The 27,494-nt window shown below is 45.6% G+C and overlaps 1 protein-coding gene across 8 annotated transcripts in view; it reads right to left on the reverse strand.

Moving 5' to 3' along the window:
• Window positions 1–1,065: 1,065 nt before the first annotated feature.
• Window positions 1,066–27,494, reverse strand: part of LOC120848253 — a 77,319-nt gene continuing 50,890 nt past the window's right edge. Inside the window, exons 2-5 of one of the 8 annotated variants that reach the window (XM_042287584.1) lie at window positions 7,675–7,756; window positions 7,366–7,595; window positions 4,100–4,205; window positions 1,066–1,122 (exon numbers count right to left, since the gene is read on the reverse strand). In XM_042287584.1, coding sequence (XP_042143518.1) covers window positions 4,101–4,205; window positions 7,366–7,595; window positions 7,675–7,756 — 417 coding nt within the window. In that variant the 3' untranslated portion in view covers window positions 1,066–1,122; window position 4,100. Of the gene's footprint in view, window positions 1,123–4,081; window positions 4,206–7,365; window positions 7,596–7,674; window positions 7,757–8,409; window positions 8,568–14,001; window positions 14,035–27,494 lie in introns of those variants that run through there. The other 7 variants (XM_042287589.1, XM_042287590.1, XM_042287588.1 and 4 more) reach the window with 7 other exon arrangements.

Raw genomic sequence — 27,494 nt, forward strand, 5'->3', positions numbered from 1 at the left:
GTCAGACGTCGGATCGGACGGTTTGGTTGTACGTGTGTTTCGCGCTTTAAGCAAAAACAGTCGAGGCTTTCTTTTTTTTTTTCTTTAACAACTGAGCACGAGATTCCACGGATTATGCTATCATAAAAAAAGTTTGAATGAAAAGTAACGTGGGAAGTAATTGCTTACTTTAGAGTAATTTTTCGATTACTTCTTTGAGGCTGTAATTGTAATTGTAGTCGGGTACTTTATACAGCAAAGTGATTGTAACTGTCATCGGTTACTTTTTCAGTGACGGGTACAAGTCTGATTATTTTCTTAGTGGCTTTCAGCTGCTCAAAATGCAAACCAGCTCTGCTTATCACACAACCCACACGTGCTCGACATAGTACTTATATGTGCGAACCACGTGACGTGCGTAAGCAACGGACGCGGAGTTGCGCGGAGGAACAGGGCACCAAATTTCGAGTTTATCCTATTGTGCAACGGAATATCGAAGCAGCAGACTACGATTAACGAAGTCATCGTATTCAAAGTGACAAGCAGGTGCAAGGTTAAAGTACACCAAACAGATCTACCGATCGCGTGAAAGCTGCTGGCCGGCAAGGTTTCGGATCGGATCACGTTTCAGTTCTATCAAATCACGATTTATCTTGCGGGAATGCGGTTCCAACTTCTAACGATAAAGTACTAAAAGAAATCTTTTGCTAGTTTGTTTTCAACTGGCCGACGTACTTTTTCTGTACTCAAAAGGTTTGCTGCGGGCAAGTCGTACAGACGCAGAAATATCCTTGGGGCGTCTTTCAATTTGAAACCGGAGGCCAAAATGCTTTCTCTGTCTTAGAAACGGGCAAACTTAACGATGATCGGTCTAGTTTTCTCGGGCTGGAATTTCTTTAGCTGGTGCGATTTCTCCAGATTAGAGGGGCCAAGCTGTACACCTAACTTATGCGCACAGAACTCGACAACTTCTTCTGATTGCCCCTATGCTTCAGTGCCAGTATCCAAGAAGCCAAACTGCTGCATTTGTGTATTTCGCCACCAGGGGGCCAGCGTCTTCCGGTGGACTTCCCGCGCACACCGCGCCATTCCTTTTCTTCTTGTTCCATGCAACCGCCATGAGGTCTCAACATGTAACCTAACCTGTTAATAAACAATATGTGACTACGTGACAAGAACATTTTTTCCTCATCGACGCAACACAAACAAGAACAGATTAGACCTCCTAAGCCTATTTTCATTGTCATCATACTGTTTTTGAATATGTAGTGGTGGAACTGACAAGAGGTGATTTGGAGCAGCTCTTGTAGCAGGGAACAACACATTTTGGAGCTGATTCCCACTTTTGGAGCAAACAATGTGGAGCTTTCACCTCAAAAAGTTTTATACCATTTCTTTAGGAGGTAGCCTGTGGGAAAAACTGTAGTTGTTGGTGGTGGAAAACTATTTAAGGCACCATACCTACAGGGACCTGGCCACTACAGATATTTATCTATTTATTGAACAATCATACGCCAGTAACTCTCCAGATGTCTCAATTAACCTGTTAGGAGTACCGATGGCGTCTTCGGTTTGTGTTTGATGCAAAAAATATGTTTGGCTACTTTGTAGGGTTTGTATCACGGTGAGGTAATTGCCACAAGTTCGACAACAAACGGACACTTTTGTGTTGAATGTCACGCTGCCCTCGCTCGTATTCAATCTACTACTGTTCATAGAGCAGCTAAGCAAAGCACATAGTTACTTTAACTGATAACAATGAGTAGCGCTATCTATTCATTGCGATCGATGTGAGCACCGTTTGCACAAAGAACAACAACTCTTCGTTAGGCACGTGCAAATAATGGGTGTTAGGTTCGAAGCGAATTCGAATTAAATAGAGGTTCTGGCCGAATATTCTTTAATTGAATATTGAATAGTTGCTGCGTCTTTCTCCACGCTTTTCACTACTAGTACACCATGCTTAAACAAATATTCGGCTGTACTCACAAAGCTTGTTCCCAAGCTTCTAATTGCCCGCTTATGAGCTCTGTTAAATTTAATCTAGCTACATTTATAGACTGTGGCCTCAGGCAGTCCAATACCTACATTGGGGTGGCAAGTAAATGACAGATTTGAATTAAAATGAAACCTATAAGAGAGCCCAGCCACACCTAATTGAGGGGATTTGTAAATATTCTTGCCGTATACAAATATATGTTCTTCATACCTGAATTAAAACAAAACAAGGATAAATAATGAACACAGGTTGCTAAAACATTGCTGCCTAACATATACACTTGCATAACAACCACAGTTAGATTTTGAAGATTTTACTGTGACGTAAATATCAACAATCACTATTTTTTTTCTTTTTATAACACCAGGCGCACGCATGCGCTATACCACTTTTAAGGTGTGTTTTTCGCCTCCGTGTGCGGCTGAGCTGCGGCAAAGCGAGCCGGAAGATCGTGGTGTCAGCTCCGCAGGTATTGCTTCTCCGCAGTGCATCAATTCTTGAGGAGAAGTGCACTCAAGGAGTTAACCCACCCCAATAATTAAAATATTCGCTCAGCCCTACTCTTTGCACATAGTACTGGCACATGGCATTCTTGGCAACGCAAAGAATGCCATGTGCCAGCCACTTTCAGTCTCCTTTTCAAGAACAGCCTTTGGAACAGCATGTAGCAGGTTATTCCTTCTGGCACAGTTTGGTGCAAATGGAGCGGCAGTTCCACCACTGAAAATGCATTCATGCATTTGCTAACACGTACCCAGCCGAAATGTTTATCAGCGCATAGTAACTTCCTGTCACCGGTAGGTCAAGTTGGTAACTATTCCAAACATCTGGAATCAGTTGACGGACATTTTCACCCCAGGGTTCTATCGAATCAATAAGGGCTGTCAACATTACATAGTTAATTTAAGCACTGAAAGTATTGCATTTTCTTTTTAGGGGGGGATGGGGGGGGGGGGGGTTTGAGGACACATGCGAAGTAAAAAAACATTTTTTTGTAAACAGACCAGATGGAAAAAGAATGTTATAAAATAAAATTAGAACGAAGAAAAAAAAATTTTAGAGCTATATTGACGGCACAAAATGATTTTGTAGTTGCGCCCGTGGGAGCCGCCGCAAGTCATGTGATAGACCTGTGCACCGTCTCAAAGTCGACTCACAGTCACGCCGCCGCTGCACGCTGAGCGTGGTGCGCCGCCGTCAACTCATTTCTCCACACCGCCACCGCCGCGCAAGTTTGTCTACCCCGCAGCGCTGCCGCCGTCATCTGACCGGCACACAGGTCTATCACGTCTGCTTCCGCTTTTTCAGGAGCTTTCTTTGGGTTCGAAAAGTTACCGATTAATCTTTGTGTTTTGTTGCACTTGAAATAAAGATGAATAACTAACTTTTAGAGACCATAGGAAGCTTCCGATAGAGCGGAAGCACCACGTGACAAATAGCGACCAGTCACGTGACGACTAGCAGCCACTTTTCCGCAGCGCCCGCCGGCGCCAACTACAAATTCGTATACGCCGTGAATATAGCTCTTAAAATTTTTATTTTCCTTGTGAATTTGTTTTATGACTTCCTTTTCCCAACCAGGCTGTTTAAAAAAACTTTATTAGTCCTTTGCATGTGTCCTTTAAGAAGTGCTCGAGCTTCCTTAGGCTTCCTTGCTGGAAATCCTTTGTATTCCTGTTACTAACAAGTGCACCAAGGAGACACTCCGGCCATTATTGAACACTTTGAATAAACAAATATGAATAGTTGGAAGATGTTACAAAGCAGTCTACATTGATAAAAATTCCTTCTTTCTGCATGTCAAGTTCGCTTGTGGCGTAATCTAAGATTACTACGACATACCAGTTAAGGAAAGTTGGTCTTCAAATGCGGACACCACACGCGAGCCACAGCGAGCTACAATGGGGAGCAGTGCCACGCTTGAGAAGCCCATCGAGGCACAGATGTTGTTTGGTCTAGCCACAGTTTACAAAATGGCCGCTGCAGCAAGAACAGCGGGACTGCGACTGCTCGCTTTTAACAATTCTGCAAAGCGGACACCTATGGCAGTTTTTCAACTGAGATGTTCAAGTAACGGTGGTGTAACCCGTGCCAAAAATGAAATGGAGCATAGAGACCCACTTTATTCGGCTGGCGGATGGAGATTCTGCACACCGACGAGCTGAAGCACTAGCGAAGTCAGTGCGGACGACTGGTGCGCACTTGCTGCTGCTTGTCCCTCTACAGCCTGCAGGAAAAGGGGAGGGCATTATGCACAAAATGCAAACTGTTACGCAACACATTAGTAAAGTTAAAAGCACGCCAGAGGTTTTCAGACGCGTTGCAAGCAATACTATAGGAAACTTTTGCCAAACAACTTTTCACCTTGGTAAGCCCTGTGCAGTCATGTTGCAGAGCAGTTTTCACCATTCACCTTATTAGATTACTCGTAGACAACGAGTTACTGGCATTTTAGGTGCTCCTAAAGCACAGAAGAAAAGAGAATGGCTGTGTTAACGAAAGAAGTCGAGAAGTCTGATCAAAGGCATATGTGGGGCGAGTAAATCCACCCTTACTCTGTTCTCTTTCCCCTTTGGAGCTGCCTTGGTGGCGTCCTTGCCTGCGCTTGCGAATGATGCATTTTAGTTACACTGACGGCAGAGTTGCCGCGTGACAAGTCCTTCAGTAACGAGGCCAGTTTCCTATAATTACACGAACACACGCTGGTGGCGGAATATTATTTATTTGTTTCTTTAGTTACTTAGAATTACCCTCAAGGCCCCAAAGGGCATTACAGAGGGGAGTGCATGGTTAGCACAGTTCTGATTTTAGCGTTATCGGTGATGGTGACAATATCATCTGGAAGGCCATTCCAGTCTACAATAGCTTCTGGTAGAAGGGAATGTTGAAATGGTCTTGGGAAGGGTAATCTTGCACGAATGATCGAGTCTTGCAGAGATATAGCTGGGCTGGCTGAGGAGAGACTGTCGTAATGGTTCCGAATAGTACATTTTATGGAAAGGCAAAGACGGGAAATTCTGCGACGAACGGAAAGATCAGGAAGAGCTAATTGACATTTCATTGCAGTGACACAAGAAAGGCGAGACTAATTAGAAAAAATAAATCGAGCAGCACGATTCTGGACAAATTCGATTTGCGTTAGTTAAAAAAAGACTGATGTGGGTGCCAGATAGCTGAAGCATACTCTAGTTTAGGGCGAACAAGCATGGCGTAAAGGAGACGTTTAAGGATAGAAAAGGCAGAGTTGAAATTGCGACAAACAAAACCGAGTGAGCGGTTTGAGGATGATATTGTCTCGTCGACATGAACATTCCTGGATATATTAGTGGTTAAACGAACGCCTAGATATTTTTACTGTGTAGCAGTCAGAATGGTAGTGCCATTGAATGTTAACGAGTTTAAGGGCTGGAAGCAAGAATGTGTAAAGCAAAGGTGTGTGCATTTGCTAATGTTGAGACACATCTGCCATGTGTGACACACTGCTTCAAGAGCTTTTTTATATAACTTGCGATTCAAATAAAATGAAATTTACATGGCTTATTTGGCATTACAATCGGACTACAAATATGTACTTTGTTTTGAGGTAACCTAATTAGATTTATTAATATTAAAAATTTAATTTGCAATGATTATGGAAAGGATTAACGCAAATTAAAATACTGAGCTCAGAAAATAAACATAGATCAGTGAACTGAGAGGTATGTGCAATCCAATAAGGTATAAATGAAAGCTCTAGGATGATTTATAAATTACTTATGACACTTTTGAACCTTCCAGTTCCAAAATCATTTTTTGCCGGATGCCTAAAAGGCACCCACAAAAAGCCTGACAGCCTATTTAATATATTTGTAGCCCTCATTCAATATGTCGAAAATCCTTCAGGACAAGATGATAAGTGCTTGCCAAACTTCAAAAAACACATTTTTAAAAATGTGTTTTCTTAGTAAAATTTTGCTTCAAAGAGCAGTGTCTCCCCTTAAATGCCGTTCTGGAGTGCAACATGGTCATATGGGTTTTTTATTAGTCTATAAACAGCACAGGTCATCAGTGAAAAGATGAACAGAGAATGAGATGTGAAGAGGGAGATCATTAATGTAGATTAAAAAGAGCAAAGGCCCAAGCACAATTTCCTGTGGAACACCGGAAGAAACGGGAGAGAAAGAGGAGGATGTGCTGTTAGTGAAAACGAATTGAGAGCGATGAATAAGGAATGATTCAATCCACTTAGGAACATGAGGATCTAGTTTTAGGAAAGAAAGTTTAAGAAGAATGCGATTGTCCGGGACTTTAGCAAAAACTTTGGCGAAATTAAGCAAAACAGCGTCAGTAGGAAAGCCGGTGTCAAGATTTTTAAACAAATCGTTAGTTAGAATAAGTAGTTGGGTCCCAATAGAAAGGCGTTTCCAGAGGCCATGCTGCACATTGGTGAAGAAATTGCAGGAATCCAGGAAGTTAATCAGGTGCCTGTAAATGACATGCTCGAGGATCTTGTAGAGGCAGGTGAGTGATATTGGCCTACTTACTAATTTTCCGGTCAGAGGGCAACACCCCTGTGTCCACGGACTGCTCAAATATCTTTGAGGTAAAGACCGGATGAAAATTTAGTGTTAGTGAGAGCCTTCGTAATGATTTCCTCTATGCCACATGATGGAGATATTTTGAGGGTTTCTATACCGCTGAAAACACCCTGAATGTTTATAACAATTGAATCCATTGGAAAATCATTCTCTATAACAGGAGAAATTCCAGTAATGGGTGTAGAAATAGTGAAAGCATCAGAAAACGCACTATTTAAATATTCACACATTCACTATTCAATATGTTATTACAAGAGCTATTCACTAGATTAATTTCAGAGTACAAATCTCCAAAATTTGCGAGGGTTGTTTATTAACATATTAGGTAGAGTTTGCAGAAAGAATGTCTGCTTAGAGTTATCAGAAAGAATGTGTGCTAACACCCCTTTAAAATAGTTTTTTATTCGGAAGAGCAAGTGGCAAGCTTAGGCCAAGTATTTCCTTTTTTAGCGCTCCTGAAACATCTTTTCTTTTTATGAGATAAACGATGAAGTGGATTATTGAACCACGGTTTAGACGTAGTAGTTCGGATTGTCGAGCACAGTATGGTAATTTTCAATAAGTTGAAAAAATTTTGTCTCAAGGCTTGCCGATTTTCATTAGCATTATGGCACTGGAAGGTTTCATTGAAATAAACAAAATAAAGCCTTCGCTGTTGGACACTTCAAATACACATACAAATCATATCTGGTTTCAGTCTGAGTCTAAGAACACTGCCTTCTAACTTAACTGGCTAAAGTAGGGTTGACCAAAATCAGCCTAACAACAATAATTGGGAGTGCACTACACTACAGTTCTCTTAACACCTACGCTTGCAAGTCGACGGAGTGCATCGACTGCCTCTCTCTGCACGAGCAGCATTTCTGGCTGAACTGCCAGCTGCTGCTGCTGGGTGGCCAGCAGACCCTGCTGTGTGGCCAGCAGTTCTCGCTGGACAGCCAGCTGGTCCTGCTGAATGGACAGCAGATCCCGTGCCGTATCAACTCCAGACTTGGCCCTAGTTCTCCGGACTGGCATGGCACCTGGTGGATGCTGCACTGCTAATGACACGAAACACATTTGTAATAGCGTGCACACTGCAATAAACAATCGCAGCTTTCCCATCTTTTTCGTTCGTACCATTCGGTGGTAGGGGGCATGCCACTTGCGCAGGACGTTCCTCCTCTCCTCCCTTTGCCATGTCGCCTTCAGCCACAGACCCCTGCATAATATAATTCAACTATGTAACACACCACAACGCTATACAGCCCTTCTAGTTATACCTGTGTCTAATAGTGTGCACCCTAAACTCAATATTATTTTTTTTTTCGAATGTCACGGATTTATTGTCTTCGAGTGGGTCTAGAAATGTGCTGCAGCCCCGATATCCAAGCTTTCGTGGAAAACACCACGAGGCAATACATTCGCACCACATTGTTTTGTACATTAGTGTTCAATAAGGTAAAAAGCAACATGGTGTCTGCTCATGATCCAAGAGATTCACGGTACTTATCGAAGCTGCTGCTGCAGCCGTGAAGTCCCACAGCGGCGCGTCCACTGTCGGGGGCGCACGCCCGCCCCCTCGAGAGAAATCCGTCCCCACAAAAAATAATAATTTTTCTTGCTCCGCGTTTAGGGACGGCCCATCACTCGCGCCCCCACCGGCATACCTGCCAACCTGTGGACATTACAATTCGTAAAACTCACGCAATTGCGGGGGGGGGGGCTGTTTCGCAAGGTGGCAAGGCTTAATGTCAGCCTTGTCACCGTGCAAAACGCTTACATTACACGTGCACGTGCTACAGAATCCAAACTTCTCTCCTTTTTGGACGGCACAAAGCACTGGAATTCCGACGTGTAGGACTTCAAGAACACCTGAAAGTACCTCTTTTTAGGTTTGGAATTTGCCATTGCACCGCGAAGCCACCGCAACCAGGGGAATGCTATGATTACACGTGTAACAAACACAGACGCTGCACTTCTCGCCTCGAAACTGGCCGAAACAGAGGCCCAACCACGTCTGAACACGCCAAACCAACATGCGCCGCCAAACACACAAACAAAGGCTTTGGGCTTTGGATTGATTTTGGATATGTGGCCACCGGATAGACGGATAGTAAAAACCACAACGCTGCCGTGGACGGCACCTATCGCCCTCTTGTGGCAGTGTGAGGTACCGCCAGCAACGGTTTTACGAAAAAAATGTTTAAAAAAATAGAAATGAAAAAAGTATCTTTTTCTTAAACTTTGAAGCAAGATTCGTAAAATCGTAGAATTAGTCCCAATTCATACATTTTACAAAAAATTCGGAAGAGTTGGCAGGTTTGCACCGGTCTTCTGTTAGGGACACGAGACTCTCAGGTCGCAAGCCCACGTCTGGCATGCACGTGAGTTCCAGAAAGTTATTCTTTATGGCCGAAGGGCATTTAACTCTCAAACTATTACGCCCCATAGTGTATCTCGCTCCTCCTTGGTAACAAAGCTCTCTGTAGCAGTCCCCGAGAAAACTCGACTTTCACCGAGAAAGTTCAGGAGAAGCGCAAACTGTCATGCCGAGACGTAGCGACCTAGCTTGCGCTTCTTAGCGTTGTCGGCCACAACTGTCTTCGCAACGTAAAGGGTTGTAGTTAACGTTGATTGTATTCATTATTTCAGCACATTAGGTACTAATTCATGCAACCAGATTTCAGGAATATATTTTTTAATTTTGTCTCATGCTATTCATTTTGCCAACTTAAAAATAATATTTTTACTGTTATACTCACCGCGGTGTTTTGAGATTCTCAGTGGGGACACTTTAAGGGAAAAATCCCGATAGAGTTTCAACTCAGTCGTGCGTGTTGACAGACGTCACAATGGAGTTGGTTCGCCGGTGGAGTTTGCCAAAGATGGAGATGAAGCTGCTCCCATTGGCAATCCCACGAAGGAGATTTACCACTGCTTCTTTCAGCATAGACAGACGGGCGATGAGGTCAGAGGGGATGCACCTACCGAAGAAGCTCCATCACAGAGGCTAGCCTCACCACGTCATGTCATGGCCCTGCTCTTTTCAGCATGTTATTTATTATATTGCGCCAGAAAGCCAGCGACATCAGTACCTGGGCTAGTTGGTGCCACTGACCTCTGTTGTAGTAAGCTGGATCACGGATCGAGGCTCGTCTTAATAGGGAGGAGTGGTGCCACCAGCACCCATCACTTGACATTGGCAAATGCATAAAACTCTATGGGAAAGACAAAGAAAAGTGACGTTCCCCCTCTCGTAAACTGTTGTCGTCACTGAATCTTTTGGCTGCTGTCGGGAAGCCTGTCAAATAGCTAGTGCACAAACATTAAAACTGACAACCCTCGCGGTTGTTATATAGAAATGTTTTGTTGTCGAGAGTGACTCTACTGGGCAAAAAATGTACAGCAGCTCACTGAGAAGAGAGTTACCTAAAGGTACCTCGGAGTCGGTGGCGATTTCAATGAGTCGGGTTTAGCAGGTGACAAGCTTGAAGGCTCTGCTATGATTTCGCTCACTCCCGGAAAGACGCTGCCAATATGGAACTTTGTTGATGTTCAGCAACTTCTGGGCTCCCCCACGACGGCATTATTGACAGCAAGTTTATTTGTTCACTCCACCACGAGAGCAAGCTTGCCAGATCAGCCATGGGTGCTATAGCACAATATTTTAATGGGCATTCGAATGCTTGAGAAATCGCAATTCAACCTCCAAACACACAATAAAATTATTGCAGCACATCGTAAAATACATGCCTTCGAACACTGTGTAGAAGCTTTAATTTCCTTCTTTTGTGTGTTTCTCCCATAGACTTGCGTGTATACACGACTTGCATTGACGTCACATCAGCCACCATTGCTGCGGACCATGCTCCAGTGCCCGTACCTTCCGGAGCACACATTTAGGACCAATGAATTTCTTCCTCTCGGAGAACTTTGCGGAGAAGAACAGATTCGATGCTGCCAAAATGTATGTTCCAGAGGGTACGGGCACAGGAATGGTATGGAGCCATATGACGTCCCGTGCAAGGCACGTATTGCTTGGTGCCAAGCAATGGCTGCCGGTGGCGCCACCGACAGACTTCCGATTTGAATCCAGCCTACTACAATAGAGACCAGTGGTTGGTCCACGCTTCAAGAAAATTGGTCTATGCGTAGGTTTACTCAGCTGCACAAATTTCCGTAGAACTATGGCAGCAGTTGAAGAAACGTTTAGGGTTCCTGCCACATGACAATGTTGGATGCGCAAGAAGCAAATGCCCGTGGCTCAGAGTCCGGTAGAGGCAAATTTGCAGCCCTCCCCGTCGCAACCTCCGAGGCGGAGTTGCGGAATTGCACACAACTGTTTTTAACACTTCGACAAGTCGCGCGAGCGAGTTGCGTGAACTGCTCGTGCCACAGAGCACGTGAGCTCGGCAGCTGTCCAGAGTGATGAGCGAAGATTGTGGAATCAGGGCTGCCGAAGCGGCATGTACAGCCGTTACGATGAGACAGGAGCACGTCGCTTTGAAGAAAGCAGGCCAGCAGATAAGAAAGGACGTGGTTGCACACTGCACAGTTCTGACGTCACCCGTGATAGAGTTTTCGTGTCATCGACCTCCAGACCAAGCGGGCAGAGCTATACGTAGAAACCATGGTGTAATACGCCACGTCCTGTCCAGTTCTCCCTTCTTTTTCGTCTCTGTTGTTTTGGTGTTTTACATCATGATGCAAAACCAACTAGCCCAACCAGCCATCCTTATACACCTTTCCAAAAAACACCCAACCCCAGGGGCAACAAACTGTTTTCGAGCCCAGTCACTGAGTTTGAGGCTAGACTCTCACCAGCGTCCCTCCTAACCCTAACCGAGTGGACTGTGATGTCAATAGGCGCAGCCTGTGTAGGCGCAGTTTCAAACACTGCTGGCGGATAAATTATCGTCGTTTCCCGCTATATTTTGTGTTTCATGCTACATGTATTTTCCCGAGGACATTGAGAAAGCATTGTCCCACATTTAAAAAAAAAAAAAAAAAACTAAACTATTTTTGTTGGGTACGCGCGCGACAGAACGAGTTCGATTGGAATGTATAGTTCTAGTTGTTTGTGTTTATTTCTTACGATAAGCTTTGACGGCGCCGCAGGATTCACCGCATGTGAAACGACAAAGCGCTTTGCTGTCAAAAATAAATTGCAACAGAAGAGGGCCGAAAGGCATGCATTTTTCATGCTCACAAATAACGTGTTTACCGATGGACAGGACACGGACATACAATTGAGGAAGTGGTAACATTCAAACAATATATCGTACGTACCACACGATGCAGCGTTATCCGAAAAGAATTTATTTGAGAAAGATTTCAAATAACACAGTCACAGTCGACGACAGTCACATCTTGATGATCGGACGGAATCAGAGATGACTTCGTCTTGGGGCCCGTTTTGGGAAGAGCTACCTTTTCTCATAACCGCACCAAAGCAAAGAAACAAACGCGACTGACCCGTTTCTCACCCCAACCCGGACAGCTATATTGGGAGACGACTGAGGATTCTACGCGGATTATCTCTGGGAGGGGGAAGAACAATGTTTGCGAAATCGCGTCGAGGGTCGTTCGACGTCCTTCACCTCCTTCCTTTCCCGTGAATGTCGAGCAGAAAAGCTTGAATGGCAGGTACTTACCAGCCTTATTTATCACAGTGGAAGATAACACAAAAAGGGTACGCAGCACGCATAAAAAAAATTAAGTGGAAACTTTCAAGAGGGGCGAGAAAACATTGAATGCAAAACCGCAAAAACGTAGGTAGAGAACCACGCCGAGCGGGTCTTCACAGTCCCAGAGGGTGGCAGAAAATTTCTAGCTGATAGAGGGCGCGAGAGTCGCACCAGCCGCATCAGCATCAGCAACATGGCAGTGGCCTAGGAGCGTTTTTTGGAAAGGTGTATACATAGAAAGAGTTTGGCCATTCATTGGAAAGTATAGGAAGCAAATGAAGAGGCGCCATTGGCCGAAAGCGGGCTGGGCGTGTCCCAGGGCGTCTTCACAGATTTGAATGTGGCCAGCCAGAAGCCGCAAATAATACCCTGGCAGTGGTCGCGAGAAACAAAATTAATAAGTGCGTCGGACTAACCCTTGGCGAATGAAAACATGATGCATGTGATTGTACTATCACGGTCATACAAAATCAATATCTAGGAGAACGGTCGACATGATCTGTATGCCAGGCGTCTGAGCCACGTCCGAGCGGTCAGACTCTGTCCGAGCAAAACGGAGTTCGAGCGGGACATTCGATTCTTACACCTTTTTGCACGACCATAATCGAAGCATCACGTAGACTATATTTTCAGCCATAAACAGTTACTCTATTAAACTCTTTGGCACAGGTTAAAATTTTTCGCGCTAACACTGCTAGGCGATTATTTGCGGCTTCTGGTTGGCGTGTCAAGCCTTCTATCTGCGTCTCGTACAAGCCCTGGCTCTGCCCGCTTCTCCTATTGACCAAAGTCTCGACGACAGCGCTACCAAGATCGCACGAACGGAAGAGGCCGGCTCTCCGAAGCGCGGCTGCTCGTGGCTTCGTTTGGCTTCGCACGAAACCGAGTGCGAATGAAACGCAAGACATTCTTCTCGCGGCAAGTGCGTGGTTTGAGTGCTGCGGAAGCCACGCTAACGTCGATTGTCCGGTAGATCAGCGCCTTATCACGGCGTGAAACAGCAGGTCAGCGAGGCTAGCGTGTGCCTTCTGCCACACGTGAGTAGACCCACTGACCTGCTGTTTCACGCCGCGATAAAGCGCTGATCCACGGGACAATCGACGTTCGCGCGATATCGTTGGAAAATCTGGAGGCTGTGCCACAAAACAGCTGACGCCGTGTTTAAATCCTATGGGAGCACTATAGTGGAAGTCGCCCTTGTGCAAGATGAAACGAAATACAGCGGCTATTTACGGCATACAGCACACGCTGTCAGGATGTCACGACAAAGAATTTCGGCCCAATGGCTGGGGGAGCCAGTTTTTCGGTGCCTACCTTGTGATGTGAAAGTGTCGCCCTTCGGCCAGTCTTGTCTCGGAGTCGGGGTGTGTCGTAAAGCTGGTGTCTACGACGTGGAACTAGAAGGCCTATGAACTGTGCGAGTAGAACGTCGCACGACTACGCAGGAACAATACAAAATAACTGCGACCGCGAAATGCGAAGCATGGTGCGAAGCGTCGATTGCCGCGGGCACGGCGAAAGACAGCTACGACACTGGATTGGATTGAAAGCCGCAAGTCTGATGTTTCACAACAAACCGTTGCTAGGGGTGTTGCTAAGGGCGAATACACCATCGTTCAAAAATTCGACGTAGAACATAAACGTCTAAAGAAAAATACACTACTTTTATAAAATTCCAGCATGCAGCACTCCGCATTTCGCACCCATGGAACTAGTTAGCCAGGGAGGATTGTGGCATGGTTTCGGTTTCGATTGACAGGTTGACAAGAGTTCATACGCAGAGCAGGCCGTCTACATCACCATGACTCTTGTGACTTGGCAGCGGGTCAGGTGCCCCAACCAAGGGGCTGGCTGGCATCCTGACAGGAGCTGCGAGAGTTTCACAAAACAGCGTTCCTGCAATTATTAAAATAAACAAATGTTACGTGCGTGCTTGACCCAACATATGAGAAACCTAGGAGAGCTGTGAGTATTCAAATATCTATCTCCTAATGCCATGCACAAATGTCTTGCATGAACCATGTGCAAAACTTTCATTTTGTTTCTTGAGTTCTTAATGGTTGGAATGAAAATGCAAATTGTGATGTTGAGCTATAGCGTACAGCAAACTGAGCAGGCGCAGATCAACATATTGGCATGACTGGCATGACACTGCTACGTACAACAGCATGTTCTTGCCCGGTATGTTCAATAGAACCTACGACGGAGCTTGATGGTACTTATATCTCAACTAGAAAAGGAAAATATTAAGAAGAAATTAGAAATTAAGAGGGAGCGCTCCTCCAAGCCCCATAGAGAATACACGCGATTTTCTGCCATTTTACGAAAATTCTCATTTAATAACCGTTACACCAATTTTTTCAAACTTTTTTTGCTATAAAAAGATTGATTCTTCGTCCAACTATCCCACAGAGCATATTTTTCATAAAAAAAATTTATTATATTTTATATTAAATCGTGAAATCGGTCGGAATTGGCTGTTTTGACATGTTTACGTTAGAACGCGTTTTAAAAACCTGTGAATTTTTAACTACAAATGTGTCTTGTGGGATATCTGCGGAATTTAACACGGAATTCAATTATATTAAAATTATAGCTGTAAGTACATCCGTTCTTGAACTACATCGAAAAAACTGAACCAAGGTGTTGTGGCTTGTTTTCCTCGTTTGGACGGTCAAGACTAGTTCGACGAGCGCCGCGTGAGGGCGCCACCATTTCGCCACGCACGCTGCTCTGATTTTGTATTACTCCGCGCGCATGCGCTCTTCAGTAACGCGCTTGTGGTGGTCCAGACTCCAGAGGCGGCAAGACCCGTCCAGACCAGTGTTGCCAGGTCTACTGATTTATCAGTAGATCTACTGATTTCGTTCCGGGTCTACTGATTCACTGAAAAACAAGAAAATGTACTGACTTTTTTTTTAGTAAACATATTAAAAATTTATTATATGGCCCCTTCAGTTCCCAGTGCAGCCCATCAAAGGAAACTCATAATGTCCCAGAATTAAGAACGAAGCACTGGCAAGATGGCCCAGAAGCCCGTCCTATTCGAGTGACGTAGTCGTATATTCATCTATCTATTCACCCAGAGCAGGTTCGGCAGGTTCGATGGTGACATCCGGGCCAGAGCCATATATGGAGAGAGTTTGGCTAGTCTATGATCTCGCCGTAACGTCCCTCTCCCGAGTGAGCCGATCAGCCCGCGGCGCAGAGCGAGAGGTGTTTGCGCATGCGCCTGAACTCTCGGCTGCTCCTATACAATCTACTAGAATAGCTTCAAGTTGAGCGGAGAGAGCCGCAATTTTCATTCATTCGTTCGGCGGAATGCATGGGATCGACATCCAAATTTCAGTTATTTTTTTTTATTTGGCAGGCTGTGGCAAGAAAATGATATAATCCTATTCCTCGGTGGCTTAAAAAGCTAACGAATGAAGTTTCGCCACGTTTGAACGCAAACTTTGGGTCAGGCGAAAAAGAAATAAGCCCGTAGCAGACAACGCGTCAAGGAGGTTAGAAGTACTAGGAGGGGGCACGTTGCAATATTGGTGAAGCCTAGTCATAAAAAGTTTAAACGATTCTGTGCCCAGCGTGACCGCAGATCTCTCTGGCGATTGGTGCGCGTGACATGTCACGTGTGAGATGGATGGTTCATTGTAGAAGGACTCCTTGCAGGCTTGCGCGCGCTCCGTCCGGTAGGTTTTATCAGATCGAAGGCTAGACTGTGGTGTATTCTAGTGGCCCATAGTAAGACGAAGGCTAGCTATGGTCACGTGATGTGGTCACGTTGGCATGGTGAGTGAGGAGAGTAAGGAGGGAAATGAGAAAGAGGCCAGGCGTCAAGCGAGCATGGCTTGTGGAGGCTACGCGGCCGACGTCATGCCCTCTCCTACCCTTCTATTCTCCATGCAACGCGTAGCCTCAACAGTGCTCCGGACCAACAGCGTTGCTTCAAAAACCTTCCACAGCCCAGTGAGGAAAGATGGCAGCATGCAGAGGACTTCCATTGGACATGTTCGCGCGCACTTGCCGGAGCGTCTTGTTTCGGTTTTGTTTCAATAATAGCGACAGGTGAACGTCGCACTGTCGCCTTCATCTGTGATCCCAAAAGTGCCTCAGTCTCGATTCTAAAGAATAATCCTCGAAACAGTCAATAATGACTAAAACAAAAACATTTATGGTGTCATTTTAATTTGTCCTTCATATAAAGTTACTTGAGAACTGGTCTTGTTTTTTTCTTTCATTTTTATTTGTGTTTATTACCATGTTATTTGTTACTCTATACTATTTCTTTGAAGTGTGTATTAATGGAGATAGCAAAACATGGCAAAACACATATTTCGTGGAATCTACTGATTTTTGTGCAAATCTACTGACTTTGTGGGATATCTGCGGAATTTAACACGGAATTCAATTATATTAAAATTATAGCTGTAAGTACATCCGTTCTTTAACTACATCGAAAAACTGCACAATCATTAGAATCCTGTACGCTCCCGAACGACTGGAAGGTGGGAAAGGTGGTTCCTCTGCACAAATCAGGTAACACTCATTGTCCAAATAATTATAGACCCATTTCATTAACCAGTATACCGTGCAAACTCATGGAACATGTCATATACTGTCATATGGTGTCCTTCCTCGAAACTAATTCTTTTTTTAGTATGCATCAACACGGCTTCAGAAAAAATTACTCATGTGAAACTCAACTACTCGCCTTTACTAACGACTTATTCTCTGCTGCAGATCACTTAATCACTGTTGACTGCATTTTCATCGACTTCTCTAAAGCATTCGATAGTGTCTGTCATAGTCTGCTCCTGTATAAATTAAGTAAACTTAACATGGACCCTAATATTTTTAAATGGATAGAATGCTTCTTGTCTAATCGCACGCAATATGTAACCGCCAATGACCATAACTCCCCTCACTGTCCTGTAACGTCCGGTGTCCCGCAGGGGTCAGTGCTAGGGCCCTTGCTTTTTCTTATTTATATTAACGACTTACCTAGCTGCATTTCTTCATCTATAAAACTTTTTGCTGACGACTGTGTTGTTTATCGCAAAATTCTGGAACCTGCTGATCATCATGCTCTTCAGTCTGACCTCGATAACATTTCATTTTGGTGTGACACCTGGCTAATGAAACTTAACCCTGCTAAATGTAAGTCAATGAGAATTGCACGTCATTCAAATTACATCCTACCATGTGACTACTTACTTAACCGTGTTCGCCTAACGCAAGTTTCGTCCTTCAAATATCTTGGCATTATCATTTCTGCTAACCTTTCATGGCAAGATCACGTCAACTACATCACTAGTAATGCTAATCGCGCACTTGGGTATCTACGGCGTAATTTTTCTTTAGCCCCAACTAACTTGAAACTCATACTTTATAAAACTTTAGTGAGGTCAAAGCTTGAATATGCATCATCAATCTGGGACTCTCATATTAACTCCATTATTCTTCAAATAGAAGCCATTTAAAACCGTTCCGCGCGTTTCATCTTCTCAAATTACTTTCGAACTGCCAGTGTCACTTCCATGAAATCTAATCTTAACTTACCCGATCTTTCATTGCGTCGTAAACTATCTCGTCTTTGTCTCTTTCACAAGGTTTATCATTTCAATTCTCTACTCAGTGACTCTCTCTTTCTGCCACCATCGTACATTTCTTCCCGCAGCGACCATCAGTTCAAGGTTGGCGTCCCAAGCAGCCGCACCAATTTGCACTTCCACTCGTTCATTCCCAAAACCTGCACAGACTGGAACCACCTCCCCGCCTCCATCGCTTCAATCACCGACAGCGACCGTTTCAAAAGCGCCATTTGCAACCATTTTTTGTAATCTCCCTGCTGTGTTTATGTTCATGTTGTATTATTATTATTTTTTCTTTTTGCTTCACCACTCCTCTCTGTAATGCTTCGGCCTTGAGAGTAAATAAATGAAATGAAAAAAAGGTGTTGTGGCTTGTTTTCCTCGTTTGGACGGTCAAGACTAGTTCGACGAGCGCCGCGTGAGGGCGCCACCATTTCGCCACGCACGCTGCTCTGATTTTGTATTACTCCGCGCGCATGCGCTCTTCAGTAACGCGCTTGTGGTGGTCCAGAGGCGGCAAGACCCGTCCAGACAGAGTGGTTTTGTTTCTCGGGATGGGGTGTCAGGCGGATAGCTGTGCGTGTTTTCATAACTAGAAAGGCCGTCCTCGCAGCTATGGGTCCAAAGAGGTATAAATATGGCAAGCGAAAGGTCTCGAAGTCGCAAATAGAGTTTGCACGTAAGCGACCCTCTGCTGAAACTACGGATCGTGAGGTTGAGTCATCGTGTCGTAGTGCTGCGAGAACGAATTGACTCGGGGTGTTGAAGATGCCGCTTGGGAAGCCATGCAACAGGCCGGAGTGGAAGAAGCGAGGCGCACGAAGGAATCTGGCGAGATCGATGCCGAAGGCTATCCGCTTGTTACCGTCGTTGCAGACTGTGCGTGATCAAAGCGATCGTACAGGGACAAGAACGACGCTCCTTCTGGTACGGTAAGTACTACATTTCTTCCTCTAAAAGGGGCGCCAATTTTGATCGTAGATATAATATACATTTCTTTAGAGTGCGTTCGAAAGAAATCCGAAGCATGTTTTTCTCGCCACGAAAATACATTAGTCTCTGTCGCTAGGCTACATTCGGGCGGACGCTGAGCATTTGGCAATGCGTAGTTTATTTTTATGGTGAGATGACCGTGGTTAGAATCCCTCTCTGTTGTATGTGTATCTCTGTGAAAATGCAAGATTTGTTTCGGCAACTGGGGTGACGATTTCTCACGAAGCACTGGAAACAGTTATGCTTTTTGTGTGCCTGTTTTAGTGACCGCTGTTTTATGTACTATACATTCCGAATATACGCGGTGCCATGCAGTCAGTTCGTCAGACGACGTTTTAGACAGCTCGTTTCTTCGAAGCTGCACCTTTTCAAGGATAAATCGTTCCATCGGAAATAGCCGGCGTTTGTTTCATCGATACACCTTGTGACGTTTCGTCTAGTTTTCCTATTATGTGCGTGCTCGCGCTTGCGAACGTAATTGCGCGTCCGTGTCTGCTTGCGTGTGCGCCTGCATGAGCGAGGATGCTTATGTGCGTGCCCCCCGTGCACATGCGTGTTTTCATGCCTACGCGTGAGTATATATACCCGCGTATCTGTGTGCGTGTTATACGTGCATCTGCGTGCGTGTTTGCACGCGTGGGCGTTTGCCTGCTCATAAGTGCGCGTGCCTGTGCGAGTGTGCGCGTGCACGTGCGTGTGTAATTCGTGCGTACGTGTGCGCGGGTGTGCTTGTGCGTGTGTACGTGAATTTGCATCCGTGCCTGCGCGTGCATCCGCGTATCTGTGTTCGCGCATGCGTATGAGTGCCTAATTCGTGCGTGTTTGAGTGGGCGCATGCATACTTGGGCGTACGTGTGCCCAAGTACGCACGTTGTCGGACTTTGCGGGAAAGGTTCGAGAAGCTCGAACCTGGTCGAACTCGTACGTCGGCTGGTTCGCGACACCTTTAGTACTCACGTTGCGGACGGTTGGTGATTGGCCGCTGATAACTTCACCGTAACTTTTTGCTTTATGTTTAGCGCCATTTTTTATATTTCTATTCGTGCTATTGTAATCTTTTGCGATTAAACTCTCTGTACCCTTTCCTTGTGACCTATGAAACGATCTCGAACGCCTCGAACAACAGCGACGCTTGCGTTCGTTCTCGGGGCTAGTAGGCAAGGAGGTTACAAGTATTTATATGACGTCAGACTGCCTTTTGATGCCGAGTCACAACACAGAAGTATGGCCACCGAAGGCAAAAGCAGTTATCCCATTGGCGAGTTTGCTTTGTCTTTCAATTTTCACAACTCTCCCGAATCAGTTTTGCTTTATCGTTTGGTGGTCATGTTTGTGGGCGATGACTCAGCACGTGACTAGACCCTATAACCGTTCATGGTGTTTTTCTCTGTTTTTATTTTTTAGATTGAACGATTCTGCTGCAGTGTGGAACGAACTAAAGCCCCTCGATGTGTTTGCGCTTGTTATGCAAGTAGCGTCAAATGCGCGAGTGCACGTGGCCCATGTCTCGAGCGGCCCTTGGAAGCAAATGGCGGCGCAGCACTGAAATGAGCGGGCCTTGGAAGCGAATGGCGGCGGAGCACCCGCTCATGGCACGTGTTTCGCGCGCTTCCACAACAATGGTTGGCGGTACTTGTAAAAAACGCTTTTATCAAGGGGCTTTAGAACGAACTAGAGCACTATATAGCTCCTACGGAGCAGAGTAGCGCAATCCTTTGAACCTCGTGTTTTGCCGACAAGATGGCCGACAGAGCGGCTCGGCGCGAGTCACGTGGTACTCAGGGTTCCAAGAGGCGGCCCGCCCTATGGGAGAATACATGGAGATCGATACAACACGGCTGATTAAAAAATGAACGGCGAGTTCACACTTTTCAAAACTAGTCTGTCGTCAAGTTAGTAAAGCACTAAACACTTTATCAAAATTTTAATAATATCGGATGCGTGTGCAAATTTTGAGAAGGCAATTTCCAAGGCAATGGCGTTTGAAGCAGACGATTTTTGCTCGCAGCGGAGATGGGCTTTTCGGGTTGGCCGGAGCGGGTCACGTGAATGGTGTGACGTCGCCGTGTCGTCTGCTGCATGATGCCGCTCAGGCAATTTTTAAAAAAAAGTTACGTCCTTGTATGGGACAAAACTTATCGCATATTATTCTAAAATGTTTCATTATTATGTCAAAAATGATTTCCATTCCGCACATCCCCACAAAACTGAAGAAACAACGATTTTCTCACGTTCTCCATGCATTTCTGACCGCAGTTGGAACCTCCGGGCGTTCGCCGCTAGTCGCCGAGAGACGGCGTTCTAGATTGCGCTACTCTGCTCCGAAGGAGCTATATAGTGCTCTAGAACGAACTACACGAAAGTGCTCAACCTTCTACGAAGTCTTCCGAGGAGCAGAACGTGTGGGGATCAGGACTATTGGAAGATATGTTCTCAATCGTGGAAATGGAGCGTGCTGGTTAAGTTACGGTGTTTGTGGAGAATAACATAGAGGACGAAAACAGGACGACACGTTTCTCCAGGAGAAACGTGTCGTCCTGTTTTCGTCCTCTATGTTATTCTCCACAAACACCGTATGTTCTCAAGTCATGAAAAACTGCCCGGTCGCCAATCCTTACAAATTGTCTATGAAATACTATAAGAAACAATCAGTGTCGTGAAAAATTGTATAAAAATACTTTGTTGTGCAGTGCTGGTGGCTAGTTGTGATGAAGTAACGAAGGTATATGCCGGTAGTTTGTCATATATGTATTCGATTATGTATTTATTTTTAAAGTACCTAATATACAGTGTTGTTTTTACTTAACTGGAACGTGTTTTTTTTTTAAAAGAGGGGGAGACCCGTCCGCGCGCGTGGAAGACCTGCAGGTGTCTGCGCCCGCGTTTACCCGGCAGGCTTTTGCGGGTTGATTTTGCGGGGAGCAGGCGTTTTTTCTTTTTCTTTTTTGTCTCGCCACCGTGAATAGGGTGCCTTCGTACACATTCGCTTGTGCGGAGTGGCGACATCTCGGCGATTTCACTGCCCGACCTTTTTTTTTTTATTTATTTATTTTATTTTTTTGTTTATGCAGAGTATACGTGCTTTGGCATCTCTCGGTGCGAGCCCGCAATTTTGGCTATAGCCGAGCGCGCGAAGACCGCCCTGTTTACAAACACGGTTTTTGCTTTGCCCACACCGGGTGTGGGCACTGCGGAATCGCAGCGTCTCGTTTTTGAAGAGAAGCCGCCTCTGCGTGGTGCGCCGTACTCAAGGCAGCGCCACCGCAGAGGGACGGCGTCGGAGCCGCGTGTCGGTGTATATACTTCGTTTCACGTCATGTGCGAGCGAAGTCAAAGCTAGAAGCGCGAGCCCAAGGCTCCGAGCGTGCCGGCTTCGCACGTGCGTACGTGCACCACAGGCGCTGTTACAAGCAGCATGCTCGCGCTTGTAGCGTTGGCTTCGCTCGCCCATAAGGTGAAACGAACTAGCCTTTTGATACCATATTCCCTCCAGAAGTTAATTTATAAACCGGGTGTTCTTTTTTTTTTCTTTTTTTTTTCTTTCTTTCATTAAACTTTCAAGTTGTATGATAAAGCCTCAAAGGCAATACAATGTCTCTGTCAGTTACTTCAAAATATCTGTATTCCTTGGCAGAGTCCTGCCTTTTCCGTGCGGATACTTCGAAAGTCTGACTGATTATTGAATTCCTGTTGCCCACGAGGATAACAAAGGAATATGTGCAGAGAAAGACGCTTCTTTTGACGCTTACAAAAACAAAAAAGAAAAAAAAAAAGAAAAACGGTTGCAAAACTTGTCCTCGGATCCCTGGAAAAGGTCAAGACCGCTCAAGATTTTACAACTGACAGCCGTCGAATTCGGAGTTGTTCGGATAAATCCGAATTCGCGATAGTTTCACCGGCGAGTGTTTCACGGAGTTTATAGCATTTGTCCGAAAGTTAAAGTCCCTATCTACAACCTAGGTTAGGGCCCACCAGGTCCAATCACAGACCAGTTATAGGCACGTGTGCATTAGCGTGCTTTTCTTATACACGCGTCGAAGTAATGCATTACGTGACTGGCTCCCGATTGAACCTAACGGGCCGTGGCGTCGGCTGACGACCATCGCAGGACGAGACGCAATCATAGTGCTAAATTCTTCTCGTTGATAAGACTGAAGGATGTGAATGAAATGTACTGTACTTTTTGCTTGGTGGATGTTTTAATGATTTCGCGTACATAGAGCTGACTATCATGTCATGATTCGTGTGGCACCGAAATCCGGCTGGTGGATTGCTGAAATCATCACCTCATCAACCCTCCCGGAACCCGCTAGGAACCCACTTGCCAGTATTCGTTAGACCCACTGTGTCCGACCAAATCCGATCAACTGCCTCGCGCTTCGACACCAAGGCGGTTTTCGTTTGCAGCGTCTAGGCGATCTGAACCGATTATTTTATCTATACTTCAAATGGTGCAGGTGTCAACGATTTGCAGTGTTGTTCAAGATACTCGACAAAAGTATTTAAGACAAGATAGTAAATACCCAAGTGAGAAAGTATTTAGAGTAGTATTCAAGTTACTTTTGCGCCAAACTATTTTGAGTAAAGTGCAAATACTTTGAAAAATAATTGAATTACTTTCGAAGATACTTTATAAGCGCGCGACGAGCTGAAGTTATTAGAACTAAATAAAAAAAATGGGGGCATCTTGATTATATTAACTTAGCTGAAACGCATATCGTTCGATGACCTCCTAGTGTACACCTCATTTGTCCCCCTAGACACGTGCAAAGGAGAAAGAAAGAACATTTAGTCTTAGTACTTCCCCTTTGGGGACAAACTTCTTCGTACGCCGGAAAAGGTATTTGAGATACTGAGTAGAAGATACTAAGCAATGTAGTTAAGATAGAGTGCTATTTACTCTCAATCGAATGTATCTTCAAGATACCAAAATACCGACAAAAGTATCTTAATTACAGTATCTTGAGTAGAGTATTTGAGATACGTAGAAGCCTTGCTATTTGCTTGTTTCAAGCGAACCTCCTGCCGTCATATTGCTGGCGACACAGGAGAAAAGTGGTTTACCCGCCCTCTTGTTCAACATACCATAAAATACGCAGTATAATTACGAAATATTTACATAAATCTTTACTGACATGCGTATGTACATATACAGAAAGCTGGTGCACAACTGTTGAGGAAACGCACTGGTCGACACTTTTCAATATTTTAAAGATAAAGGTGAAACAAATAAACAGTGGGCGACACCAGTCCAAAATGTATACCTCGGTAAAAAAAGTTCCCGTGTGTCTGTGTTTCCCCAAAGCAATTCGAGAGCCAGTTCTGTAAGCTACGGAGGATGCTCGGCGAATGGCGAAGCCATTGATGTGTCTAGACTGAAAAATAGTCGCCGAGGGGACACTCAGAGGCATGACACGACTGTTGTCTGTCCGTCATAAAGACATCGTTTTTAGAGCGAAACAATAATTCGGATTCGCCATTCGCCGAGCTTCCCCCGCAGATTACAGAGATTGATCCTCTACTCTAGGAAAAGTAGACGCGCAGGAAGTTGTGCGAGGAAAGAAAAAAGGTAGCGAGTGGCGAATATTTGTGATTGCGTGTGCCGGAAAAATATAAAAAGAACCTGAACAATACTTAAAAATTAAAAATCTCGACCAGCCAGCAGACTTCACTGAGGCCTGCATTTTCATTTTCGGAAATTTCGGCAAACTCCAGTCGTGTGGCTTTAGCCCCATAACTTTTGCAACTGTGAATCCATGGGCGTCAATCAACGCCAGGCCGCTTCGTCATCCATAGCCCAAAAGCGACGTTCACGGCGCCCACCAGGATACCAGCCAAGGTCGCTGTACTGGAGCCACCCGATACGTGATACTTGTCCGCCGCCAGCAGGCCTTTTTTCGTCTTTTTTCTCTCGGTCGAGGCAGGGCCGGCATTTGGAGTGGGCGACCTATGCAGTTGCACCGGGCGCCATTCATAGAGGGGCGCCGAAAGGGCCGCCAGGTCATGCAGGGCTCAAACCTCGAGGGGATAAAATCAAAAACAAAAAACGACCGCATCGCCGTTTGGCATTTCGGCCGCAAAACCAACGGCTAAGTTCTAGTTATAATTGGCGTCCATCAACCTGCAGCCACCTGTGAATGTTGTTTTACTATAGAGAACCTCTCCCCCCGGTGAGAATCAAAGCGTCATTGAATGAGTCATGAACGACTGGGCAAGCGGTCACCTCCGCACAGCTCTCAAATTACGAGCGGAGCAAAACCTGACTGGCAAAAAGCGATGGAGCCAGCATGCCGCACTCTTAGCGCAACTTACTAAACGGTGGCGCCAAACCCATCGGCGAGCAAATCAGTGTGTCGGAGCGAGTCACGGGACAAAATAGTATTGGAACGGAGTTTTGCTCTTAGTTATCACGTGCTTCGCTCAGAGTCTCTGATTGGCTCGCAGAAAACGTAGGCTTCACCCTTTGCCAAGTTATTCTGAGCCGAAGAATGACTTCGCTCAGTAGGTCTCTCTTTCTTTTTTTTGTGTGTAAGCGACCAGCGACGACTACGGACTTCCAATGCCGATCAGTGTTGCCATTTCAAAATTCAGAAACTCGCCACAAAAATCCCGAAAACCGCGAAAAACATATAAATTTATAATGTTGCGCAAGAATGGCCGCATCACTGCAGGCAAACCTGGTGTCCGACATGAAGCTCAAACTCTTGCAGTTCAGTTTCTCGTTTACATTGTTGTGTGGTACGACATTCTTTTTACAAGTTAATGTTGTAAGCGAGAACATGCAATGCAAAACGAAGGACATCGTAGCAACCACCCAGCTGATGAAAGCATGCAGCGATTGCATCGACAATTATCGCGATGTCGGGTACTGCAACTGGCAACTGCGAACGGTCTTCCCGAGAGCATGGGTATTGACAGTGCGACGAAACCGGCCCCTCGACTGCGGCGGAAAAAGCGCCAATTCTGTTATGAGTGCCAGGACGAGGTTGATGATGTCGAGACAAAATTCAAGCGAGAGTTCTTCTACGAGATGATTCACACCGTGAGATGTCGATTGAAGAACGCTTCACGCGGATGGAGCAGCACGTGAGCTTCTGGGGGTTCCTTTACGGCCTCACCCGACTTCCCGACAAAGCGGAATGTCTTAAACTTTGCCAATGCCTTGACCATGCATGCACTCAGAGTCTGAGACACCTAGAAAGTGCAGACATCGACGGTACAGATCTCTGCGAGGAGCTGATCTGCGAGGAGCTATGCAGCCTGCTGCCCACTGGATGCAGTGCTCGCCAGGACGTCCTCCAGTTCATTCTGGACAACCATCTATGTGACAAATTCCCTCATACGTGGGTGTCATTGAGAATCCTCCTCCCTTTGCCAATGTCAATGGCCACCGCTGAGAGGAGTTTCTAAAATTAAAGCTTATTAAGACATACCTAAGATCAACCATGGCGGATGACAGGATATCGTCATTGGCAATTTCGTCCATTGAAAACAAGATAGCGTCTAGCCTGGATATGTCGCAAGACGTAGCCCAATTTGCGTTGTTGAAGGCTCGGAAGGTTGCCTTCTACGGCATTTGACATGGTTAACTTGTGCTTTTGTTTTCTCTGTCCCTTAGACGTTAGCTTGCTATGGAAGACCCACAGCTGAAGTTTGGTTAATCTAAGAAATAAATGATTCTTGAACTTTGAACACGGTGCCGACAAAGCTCACAATGCTCGCGGACGTCGTTCGTTTTTAGGACGCGGTTTTCGACTGACAACGACAAAATCGCGACCATTCGCGCTGGGTCACTGTGGCATGTTTGCTTACAACATGATGTTTGGTGCGAGAATAGTATACGTGTGTGTAAGGGGGGGGGGGGGGGGGGCGCCACGCCTGCAGTTTGCCCAGGGCGCTTGCTGCTCTAAGGCCGGCCCTGGGTCGAGAAATTTGTGCTGAAAACGAAGAGACACGTAGTGGATGTATTTGGACAGAGCAGGCCTATTCAACTCAGAGTACCGCAAGATTGAACGGCTTATTATGATCATGGTTAATGCTGTTTCATTAGATGGGCCATGCAACGATTTTGCTACTTTCACCGAATACTTTCTGAATGAATACTTGAAGTTCATTATGGGCGGAAAGCGTGTGGCAACCCTCCACAGACCTTGAGTATTCGTGCTCGTCGTGCTCTAATAAGTGATCGGTGGGCCATTGTCCGTGGGATCCTGTGCACCACGTGACCACGCTGGAAAAAACGCACCTCTGGTGGTCACATGACCACGTGACCATGTCCCGTGGGGGTCATGTGAACATGGTCAGTTGGATCCCGCCCACCACATGACCAAACTGCGAATAGCGCGCCTATGGTGGTCGCATGATCACGTGACCTTGTTGCGTGGGGTCACGTAATTACGCAGCGACAATTAAACTTGTAGCTCATGGCGTTGCGCATGAGATACTTGCGTGACACTTGTGTCAGTATGGTTGTGCAAAGTGCCCGAAATTCGAACTTAAAATTGCTGCAACGGAACTTTAAACCGCGTGGAAGCAAATTAGTCACGGCTTCCGGTTTTAGCGCACGCGCCAGCCTTTGTCCCTACAATAGGCGAAATAAAAGGCAGTACATTGGGGGATAAGCGAGTGAGGAGAGGACACTTTCATGGTAGCCGGCAGGTAGACCGGCATAACATACTTGTTTGTT

The sequence above is a fragment of the Ixodes scapularis genome, unplaced genomic scaffold, assembly GCF_016920785.2.
Source record: "Ixodes scapularis isolate PalLabHiFi unplaced genomic scaffold, ASM1692078v2 ptg000005l_1___fragment_1__unscaffolded, whole genome shotgun sequence".
NCBI lineage: Eukaryota > Metazoa > Arthropoda > Arachnida > Ixodida > Ixodidae > Ixodes > Ixodes scapularis.